This window comes from Chaetura pelagica, unplaced genomic scaffold (assembly GCF_000747805.2).
Source record: "Chaetura pelagica isolate M959 unplaced genomic scaffold, ChaPel_1.0 scaffold591, whole genome shotgun sequence".
Lineage (NCBI taxonomy): Eukaryota > Metazoa > Chordata > Aves > Apodiformes > Apodidae > Chaetura > Chaetura pelagica.
In genome coordinates, this window is record NW_009951959.1 from 32,701 (window position 1) to 43,207 (window position 10,507).

A 10,507-nucleotide genomic window follows, 5' to 3' on the forward strand; every position below is an offset into this window, starting at 1 on the left:
CTTTCCCTGGTCCCCCTTCCACCCAGCAGGGTCTGAGGGTGATGGAGCTGTTTGTGCTCAAGACAGAGTTTCCACCGACTCGTGCACCTTTTGGTTTGACGTTAATGTCACTTCAGTGTCAGGGGTTACAGGGAGGAAGCCAACAGGAAGGACTGATAAAGCGGAAACTCTTTCACCGAGCTGGAAGAAACACCATCAGCTGGCTGGAAAACTGAGGAAACGATCCTGAAAGGTTATATCTGAAAACATCCTTTTGTGAAGGGATCCTTCCTCTATATACTGGGAGTCTGCTTCCTGAGAAGAGCTTCTGGCCTCAGCACACCGCGTGGGTCACTGCAGGGTTCTCCCACACTGTCCTCTGATGCTCATCTTCTTGGAGAAGTCACTGCTGTAGTGGAAGAAGAGGGACCAGGGTCTTGGCCACTCCTGTGCCGTGTTGTTCTGCTGGTGTGGTCATGCCATGTCTCCTCTGTGCCCCAGTTGTGTCACAGTGATGGATTGCAGCTCCCTCTGTGGCTTTCTCCTCTCCTGCTTATCTCTGAGATTCAAATTCACTGTTTTTTCCTTGTCAGTGAATATTCAGCAAGCAGTGTAGCACTTGGCTGGGAGAGGCAGAGGAACATCTACAGCAAGGGCTGGAGAAACACTTGAGTTAAGGGAATTCTTAAGCAGGAAGAGTGAAAAGAGGTTATTTTTTTTCTTATTTGCTGAGGAAAGGTTCCTGCCTTATCCCACTTTTTTTTTTTTCTTTGCCATCAGCTCTTGTTTCCCTTTGAGAATGGGGTGGAGGAAGAAGCTCTGCTAATCATGCTGGTGTCTTCTCCTGGATCATGTATCTTGTGTAGCCTGTGGTTGAGACTTTTGATGTGGAGCAGGGGGAGCCAGGCTTGGTACAGCACAAACCACAGTTACTGCTGTAACTCTCTACCAGCTTCCATGTTTCCTCAGGATGATGCTTCTCTTTAAGGTTCCTATATCATCTGGCTGTCAACACCAGGGCAAGAGAGATACTGCAGAGCCCAGAACAGTGAGGTCTGAGCTGCTGCTTCTCCATCTTCTCTCTGTGATCTTGTGGAGGCTGATCTGTACCTTGAGGTGACACAAACTGTCTGTGCTTGGATGGTTTGGCCAAATACAGGTTTCAACATCTCTTCCTGATCAGGTTAGATGAGACACAACTGACTTGCATTGCTAGAGCTCTGCCTGGAAGAAGCTGTAACTTTTTCTTTGAAACACTATTAGTACACCAAGAATTAGAGCAGGAAACCAGAAGTGCTCTTCATTGTGTTCATCTTTTAATCCAGAGGCATCAGTACCCTCTTTGAATTTGCCTGTCACCTTCCCTGTTTACTTCCCCTTTGTCAGAGAAGGTTCAAGAGAGCTCACCACTAAATCTCTCCAAATGTTTCTCCCCCGTTCTCTGTCAAACCTACCACTTGCTAGTTAGATCTCAGCAGTGTTGAGGAGACTCTGCTCCAGGAGTTCCCCAGCCCAGCAGCTGCCTCGGTGGGGCTGAGCCCCATGCTCTGCCCTGCCAGCCTCCTGTGCTCAAAGGCTGGGGTTTGTTTTTCAGGAGGGTGTTGCTTTTCCCCTGTAACAATATCCTTTCACCTCCTGGTTCACATGCTCTGCTGCATTCTGGGATGACCTGATACAAAGAGTGCCTTATGTTTGTGTGTGTGTGAGTCTGTTTTTTCCACATCGTTGACCTAGTGCCTTCCACGTCCTTGGTTATGCAACGGGCTGCGGGCTGGTTAACACTGTCCTGGCCAGCACTGCCTCTCTACACCCTTCCTCCAGGCAGGGCTGGCTTCCTGAAGGCCTCCAAGTGTCTACCTGGCTTGGGATTAGGGATGTGACTCTTCCCATCCTTGAGACTCTGAGTGTGCCAGCCCCTGTGTCTGCCCTCGCTCACAGATGTGTGCCCTTCCTTTGGTCTGTGTGACACCACAGATCCCTTTGAGTAATTTTTTGTTCTCTCCCCTTCCCCTCCATTGTTTCCTTGGCTACAGCTGGGCTTTGCTGATCTAAATCTGGCAGAATTTGCAGGCTCTGGATCCACTGTCCGTTGCTGCTTGCTGGAAGGGTATGATACCAAGAACACCCGACAGGACAACTCCATCCTAAAGGTACAGCAGCTGGTGCTGCCACAGTGGAAATCCTACCACTGAATTTGGGAAGATCACAGCCAGAGTGTAGTGCTAGGCCTGAGAGAAGGTCCTTTTGATATCTTGGCATCCATTTGGCCAAGTAATGACTGTTGATAGCATTCTTTGTCACCAAGGAAAACACAAACAGGAGGGGAGGGAAAAACTTGGTGTTCTCAAGGTGGCCAGGCTGGTGTCCTGCTGAGCCCCTGCCACTGGAGTTACTGATGCCAGTGATTTGGGCAGGGAGGGAAATACCTTGCTAAATCCCTGAAGCTGATTTCCTTTGGAAGGGAGCTAGGCCTTGCTAATCTTTACACCTAGCCCTTGACCTCCTGGCTGTTGTGAAACGAGGAGCTGACTGCAGCTTGGCTAACAATGTGCCTTGTCCCCACTCTGCAGGTCACCATCGGAATGTCCCTGCTGTCAGGGGACCCCTGTTTCAAAACGTGAGTTTCTGGGTGCTCACCCTGTTCTGGGCAGACCAGGATACCTGGTTCTTATGTAGTTCTCTGTTGGAGTCTGAAATGGATGGGGAGAGGGCAAAAGATGCCCTTGAGGTTCTTGGGAGGTACAGGGGAAAGCTTGAAACTGGTGGCCTGGGTTGTTGAACCAGCCAGAACAGCTCAGGCAGCCTCTGCTGCTGGTGGGTTTGTTGTCTGTGCTGCTTTTCCCAGCTTGGTTGTGCCAATATTTTCCCTGTGAGTGTCAGTTAAGTTTTGGGAACTAAATGGGCATTGATAACAAACATCATGTTTTGTGTGAAGGATAGAATTTCTCATAGCTCTGGGCTTGGTTTCACTGACCTCCCAGACAGGAAAGGTCAATGGAGAAAACAGTCTTGGAAACAGACACACTCCAGCACATACCACTCAGGATAAAGATCTGGAATTGAAAGGGCAACAAAAATTCTGCAATGCTGAAACATTTTACTTCTTTTCTTCTACAGGAATCCAAACTCACAGTTTGTGTTAATTAGCAGGGAAGCTGCACTCATGTACATTTTAAAAATGCATCTTGATAGGAAAGAGTAAGTGCAGCTAAGGGGAGTCAAGTAACAAATCCTGCAGTTCAGCATTGCAGCCACCCTGCCTTGTTGCTGTGAGGTGTGTGACTCCAGCTTGCCAGGTGCTGATGTAAATGGTTTGTCTTGACTCCCATCAGTGTAAGAAAACTTTACCTTCAGGCCATCTCTTGTAGCAGTGGTATTCTTGGCTAAAAGGTCTTATTTTAGGAGCTAGCTTGAAATGTATAAATTGGCCTGCATTCTTGTTATAAAATGCTGCCTAACTTTGAGTTGGTTTATTTTGTGAATGGCTTTTTCACAGTGCTGCAGTGTTCTGTGTCACTTTCAAACCCTCAGTGCAGTATCATCTGATTCTTAAAAACTTCTGCTTCAGAAGGAAGTGTAATAAAGAAGTTTGGGGTATCTCAAACCATAACTTTGTAATAGTAACAAATGTTTTAAATCTAGGGTACTAGGATGTCTGGCAATAATCTATCTAACAAAAATACCTGCTGCTTCTTCACTGTGGAAGCAAGTTTCACTGTCAGAGTGCCTAAAATTATATATATATATGTGTGTGTGTGTGTATACACCCGTTTACTGTAAGTAGGGTCAATCTGAAAGTCAAACCTCCTAATTTTCTTAAAGGATTTTTGCAGTCATTCCCATTTTTTTCCTTCTATGTTGATGATGTGCAAATGTCTAAAAATGGAAGCTTTGCATGTAGACTAGTCCTTGATCAGCAGAGCTTTTGAGAAATGGCCCTCATTAAGGGATTAGGCAGGAATTAAACTGTGCTGGGAAATCACTTCTGAGCACTGACTTTCTGGAGCACTTGGATGAACCTTCTCCTCCTGGGTGCTGAGCAGGAGGGCAGAGCAGGTTGTTTGCCTGAGCTGACAGACCCATGGGCTGCTCCCACAGCTGCTGCAGGAACAGTTTCCTTGACTAAGGCTGTAAAAGCCTCATTAACCTGCAAAGCAAAGTCCCCAAAGTCCCTGGGAGTGTGTAAATCACTGATAACCTGATTAGGGAGGCTTTTTTTTTTGTTTGTTTCCAGAGGAAGGCAAGCTGTGGGTTTCCTGAAACCTTTATGAAACCTGTTTGGCTGCCCATATAAAATAAAGCACTTTATTTTTTATCTCCTAAAATACTGCAGAAGTCCTGTCATGTAGCACCTTCCCTCAGAGCTCCAAGTGAGACAAGTTTGTTTCTTTCTCACTCCTCACTTTAAAAGCATCATGGGATCCATTAATTCCAGTTCAGACTTTGGGATACAGGAGAGTTAGGGCTCCAACAGGAATATTCAGTTTGCCACGCTGCACATGCTGTGGCTTCCACCCAAAAACACTTCTGGAGGAAGGGAGGGAGCTCTAGGCACTCACAGCTCTGCCCTGCAGTCAGCATTTACAAAGGGATGTTCTGGAGCAGGCAGAATAACCAGAAAAAGAATTTTGACAGCTGGAAAAACACTCCAGTCTCACTGAAAAGGAGTTTTTATTGTCTGTTAAAAAAAAAAAAAAAATGGAAAGGTTATTTGATCCCTGTAAAAGTTCTCTCTGAGGGGGATGGGGTTGCTGAGGTAAAAGGTTTGGTTTTGACCTGAGGCAAAGGTGTAGTGAAGGGGTGCAGGAATGGAGAGCTGGACAACAGCAAACTGGTCCCTGTCTGTGAGGCCAACTGGCCACAAGTCATGGGAAAAGGGCAGCTCTGCGTGGTCTTCTGGAGGGTAATGGGAGCTCTGGGCCTGTTCTCCTGTATAAATGATTTGCCTTAATTTACCTAAGAAGCTTGTTCTCTCTGGTAATGCAGTCCAGGTGCAGCACGAGGCAGGGAAGACCCAGGTTTTAGGTGCAGGAAAATAAAACCCAGCATCACACTGTGTCACTAGTCACAGGGGGCTGCAGCTTTCCCCCCACCACCAAGGGTGGGTGCAGGCAGGGGGGGAACCTCTTGGCAGGGCAGGGTGGGAATTGCTGGAGCAGCAGGGTGGGAATTGCTGGAGCAGCAGGGTGATTCCCAATCCCTGCCTGGCAGTTTGTAACCTTCTTCACTTCTGATGACAGGCCTCCCTCCACCGCCAAATCCATCAGCATTCCAGGACAGGACTCTACCCTGCAGCTGACCTGTAAGGGTGAGGGAACCAGCAGCAGCAGCAGCAGCTCAGCCACCATTGGTTCCCTGCGTCAGACCAAGCCAAGACCTGCCATTCTCAGCTCGGGTATGAATGCCTGTCCTGGAGCCATGCAATGCTTGGCTCTGCCTGGACACTCTTTTGTTTTTCCCAGCAGTTGCAAGCACAGAAATTGTTTTAATTTTTCATGTTTTCCCACACCCATCCTCACCCTTCTGCTCATTAAGAAAGTTGAGGAAAACCAACACCATCTACTAAGTGCAGCTGAGGAGGGGCAGCATGAATCTTTGCCACATATTTGCATATTTCTGTTAGTGGAGAGAAAGCAATTTCTTTTTGCTGGGGATTTAATAATTAAGGTACTGCACTCTTCTCTGCTTTCCTAACTCCACTCTCTCCACTCAGTTATTCTGTTGCTCAGACTTATCTTCTAGAAATGTTCCTCTGAAGGTTTCAGAGGTTGGTTTGAGGTCTAATGGCCTTGTTCCAGCTGCTGATGCAGAGTTCTCCAGCTTCTCTATGAGCCCATTTTCAAGGGCACTGCATTTTCCCATAGCTGCTTTTTTTCCTCCCCTCCCAGCACACTCCAAATGTGCAGGCAGAAACACTGCACCAAATTATCACTCTAGTCTCATCACCTCAGTGACTTAGAACAATGTGCAAGTTCTCTTCTTAAAGAGTTGGGTAATTTGGGCACTTTTGGGTAGGCTTGCAGCAAGAGGGACAAGTAGAGGTGATAGCAAAGGAGCAGAGCTTGTGCTGAGGTTTCTGGATCAAATTCAGAAGTGATTTAAATAACATGGGCTCTCTCACAAGTAACAGAAGGGGAAAGTAACAGGAAAGAAGGGGAGAAGGAACAGGAGAAACCCCCAAATGGAGGTTTTAACACTTTTCTGCCAATGGCCATGTGATGCTTTCTTTGTGTTAGCTTAATGATTTGAACTGTGGGTAGCTTGAGGTACTGCCTGTCCTTCTAGATCCTGCAAGCCCCCAGAGATGCTTGTAAATTCAGGTGCTGGAAGCTAGAATTACTGATGAGCTTGACAGAGAAGCTCATTGTTGTTTTCCCTGCTCCCCAGCTGCTTCTCAGCCCTCTGCCAGCTCTGCCAACAGCTCTGCCCTTGCCTTCACCTGCCATCCCCTGATCAGCCTCCAGTCCAAGGTGATCAGTGGGCAGTGTGCTGGCTCGGGTGTGGTCTAAGTGGAGTTCCCTGTTATTCCTTGGCAGGTGTCCCAGAAGAACCAGATCAGAACCTGTCCAGCCCAGAGGAAGTTTTCCACTCGGGGCACTCGCGGAACTCCAGCTACGCCAGCCAGCAGTCCAAGATCTCTGGTAACCACTGATGTGCACAGCTCTGCCAGCACTGCCCACAGCCTTTTTCCCCCCCTGCAGTGAGCTCTTGTGAGAGTGGTTGGCAGCCCTGTGTCTCACCCTGCTCTGCTATCAGTGTCCCCTGTGTAGTCATGGAATCATCCTGGTGGGAAGGGACTTTGAAGATCATCAAGTCCAACCAGAACCTAAATCCCCCAACCATGAGCAAATCTACCCATTCAGTGCTTAAATTATGTTGCTAAGCACTACATCTTCATTTCTTTTAAACACTTCCAGGGATGGTGACTCCACCACCTCCTTGGGCAGCCTGTTCCAGTGCCCAACCACTCTTTGGGCAAAGAAATCCTAATATCTCACCTCTGCAGAGGAGCTCTGTGCCTGCAGCCCTGCAGGGGGGAGCAGTGCTGTTCTGAACGGCCCTGCCTGTTCCCTGGGAAGGGGAGGAGATCCGGGGTGTGACCACTCCCCGTTTGCAGGTTACAGCACGGAGCACTCGCGTTCCTCCAGCATGTCAGACCTCACCCACCGCAGGAACACCTCCACCAGCAGCAGCGCCTCCGGGGGGCTCAGCATGACCGTGGAGTGTCCCGAGGGAGAGAGGGACCACAAACTGGAAAAGCCACCTCGCCCCCCCAGACCAGCCCTGCTGCTGGATAGACCTTCCAGGTGGGTCATGAGGAGCAAAGTGCCTGCTCTGGGAAAGTGAGAACCTGCTCCTTGGCCTTCACAGAGCAGAAGTAGCTGCTGAAAAGGAAGCCATTGCCAAGGGAAGCAAGAGAGTCTCTGACAGTCTGTGTCTTGAGGAGCTGATTAAGTTTTCTTTCTGTTTTCTCTCCCCAGGAGGAAAAAAGATTCAGTGGAGAGTCACCCAACCCGGGTGGATGACACCAGGATTGATGCTGATGATATAGTGGAGAAAATAATGCAGAGTCAGGACTTCACAGATGTCAGCAATACTGAAGGTGAGAGGATGAGTCTCCAAAGAGAATGTCTTGGCTGCTCCTGTTCCAAGGCTGCCAAACTATTCCAGGCAGGTCTGATGTGCCCCTGGACTCCCTTTCCCTTTGGACAGCAGTTTGCTTTCAGTGCTTGTTGGTGTTTCTGTGGTAGGTAGACAAGCCCTGTGGGTTTGAGACCTGTGCATCCATGAGCAAACAGCACTTTCTGCTGTTCCACACACCACAGCAGAGGCTGAGCAGTAGCTCAAATGTACAGGACAGGAGGGGAAAAATACTGATTCTTCAGGGCAGTGGGAATCTGTTACATCAGCTGCCTGCACTGCTCAAGTGGCCTTCATCCAGGGTCAGCCCAAGGGTATTTATTCAAGTAGGAGAGCTCAGCTGGAGGGGAAACAGTGCATATGTCTGCAAAAAGGTGGGGAGAAAGATGGGTCACAGCATGCTGGTGATCAGGCCTGTCCCACAGCCTGAGAAGAGGCTTTCTCCATTACAGTCACAGCATTTGTTAAGGGAAAACTAGCATTTTTCATGCATTTCTTTTAATTTTCTAGTTTAGCACAGAAATATCATTTCTTTTTTATCTAGTTGTGGTTTTTCAGTAAGTTTGAAACCTGAGCCCAGTTTGTTATTAGGGCTTCTGTAGTTCACCATCAGTCACCTTAAATCATGGCACATGGGAAGGTCCTGGTTCACCTGGGGATTTCCACCTTGCTCAGCAAGGGTTAAAACTAGACTGAGTGTAGCCACCTCTCACCAGCAGAACAGGCTGAGTTTCTCCTCTGGTGTGAGCCCACAAAAGCAGCATGAGGCCCCACATCTCATCTCTTCAGATGTGTTTAAGCTGACCAAGAACTCACATCAGTAGAATTGCCTTAAAAGAAACAGCTGGAGGAGTAACCATTAAGTAATTTCTCTGCATTGACTCTTCCAAAGCTTCATGCTGTTGTTGGTCTGTGCATGAGCCTCCCTTTCAGAGCAAGGAGTTCCTGTGGGAACACCAGAAGGCGTGTAGAAACATTCCCAGGAATGCACTTGTTCCCATGCTGACTGTTGTGCACAGGGCTGGGAGGGGAGCACCTGGCAGCCCCTGGTACTTTGGGATTTTGATGTCTTAACTTCCTTTTCTATCTGCAGACAGTAACCTGAGGTTGTTTGTGAGCAGAGATGGAACAACTACACTGAGTGGTATTCAGCTGGGAAACAGGTAGGCTTCCTGAAAAGCTAGCAGACAGAGGGGCTCCAGAGAGATGAGTTAGCTCTTTGTACCCAGGAAACTTCCACCTTTTGCTACAGGAATGATTTCTAAACAGCATGTGCTACATGGTGGCTTTATTCCCACATTAACACACCTGGGATCTCTCTGGTATCAGGCTACAGCTGCACTGGAGTGTGAATGCAGCTCTGGGCAGGAGCTCAGAGGGATAATGTGATCTTAGTTGTTAGATCCAAAAACAGGAGTGAAAGAACAAAATGGGAGAGGTTGGTTCCCGTTTGTTCCAGTCAAGCTGGGCAGCTTTGCCTCCTGCTGGCCTGCAGCAAACCTGCAGCAGCCTGGGTTGGTGTCCCTTTGCCCTGCCCTCTCTGCCTCTGTCGAGGGTGTTTACTCTCGTGAAAGACTTCTGAGCAAATAAAACATTTTCTTGCCACAACAGCTCCAGTGAAGAGCCCTGGGTAGTTGTGTTTGAGCCTTTGTAGCACCTTTTGAGGTGTACAAAAAGAAAGGCAATAATGATAACGCAAAGATGTGTCAAGTCAGTGACAAAATTGGGAGCACAGCAAAGCCAGGAACAGTGGCTCTTTGAGCAGGATACTCCCTCCTCTCCCCTGTCCTTCAGAAGGACTCGTGTTACACCCAGCTCTTTCAAGTAGCCCAGTGTTTGGTTGCCATGTAGCTGTCTGCTTTGTGTCAGGATTTCTGACTTCTCACCAGACTGACTGGTTATTTTCAGTACTTGGTGTGGGGTGAGAGGGCAGTGTTTGTGTTGTGAAGAAGAACTTGTGCTCTGAAGAACTTGCTTGCTCCAAGGGACTGAGGACAATAACCTGGCTTGCTTGCTTCTCCCCCTCTGCCTCCCCAGGGTCTCATCTGGAGTTTACGAGCCAGTGGTGATTGAAACCCACTAAATGTGAAGAACAGGGTAGAGCTGCTGGAAACAGGCCCCCTATCCAGTCTGCTGCCACATGGATGCCAACCTTTACCTCTCTTCATGCAGCATTCCAGAAGGGATTTCTCCACACCCCTCCCCATACATTTGCACTGCAGAACTACTCTGAGACCACTCCAGATCATGCACTTTCCCCACGTTGGCATTACCCTTCTCCACTGCCCATTCCTCCCAGTGCCTGCTCTTCCCTCTGTTTCTGATCAGACACAAGGAGCCTGTTGGGTTTATCCTTGGCCCCAGAGGATGTTTCTCATCTGCATCCCTCACTCCACCCTTTCACTTGCAACAGGGGGACTTCTCAGCTTCTGTCTCCCCAGAACTTTGGGTTATACCACTGTGAACTCTTCAGACCACTGGGGGAGGGGGAAACCATTCTCACCAAACCCAGAGCTGCTCGTTGGTGACACGGCCACTTGCAGGATGCTTTATCCCACTGACTCTGCAAGGGAGCATCACCTTCCAAGGCAACGGTTTTCCTGAGCAAGGTATGCTGAGGGGTGCACTTCACTTCCTACCCTCAAATCCTCAAACGTCCTCTTCTCATAGGAAATATCTCCCAAAAGTGCATTTCCGAAGACGACCGTGATCCAGATGGGAGTTGATAAACGGTTAATTGCTAGTGCTTGTTAAACCACTAACTCAGTGATGTCCTTCCACTGCTGGGCATGGAAGGGCAGGCTTCATCCATTAGCATTAGCAGGAGCACTTTAGAGGTTCCAGATTTTACCTGGAGGAGGCTTCTACTTGCTGTTCCAAGAGTGTA

At 48.6% G+C, this 10,507-nt stretch overlaps 1 protein-coding gene across 1 annotated transcript in view; it reads left to right on the forward strand.

Annotated features, from left to right (window-relative positions):
* FAM102A (family with sequence similarity 102, member A) overlaps window positions 1-10,153 on the forward strand; it is a 31,920-nt gene extending 21,767 nt beyond the window's left edge. Inside the window, exons 4-11 of the mRNA XM_010000533.1 lie at window positions 2,013-2,129; window positions 2,550-2,596; window positions 5,220-5,374; window positions 6,516-6,620; window positions 7,097-7,286; window positions 7,461-7,582; window positions 8,714-8,783; window positions 9,658-10,153. Coding sequence (XP_009998835.1) covers window positions 2,013-2,129; window positions 2,550-2,596; window positions 5,220-5,374; window positions 6,516-6,620; window positions 7,097-7,286; window positions 7,461-7,582; window positions 8,714-8,783; window positions 9,658-9,703 — 852 coding nt within the window. The 3' untranslated portion in view covers window positions 9,704-10,153. The remainder of the gene's footprint in view (window positions 1-2,012; window positions 2,130-2,549; window positions 2,597-5,219; window positions 5,375-6,515; window positions 6,621-7,096; window positions 7,287-7,460; window positions 7,583-8,713; window positions 8,784-9,657) is intronic.
* The last annotated feature ends 354 nt before the right edge of the window (window positions 10,154-10,507 follow it).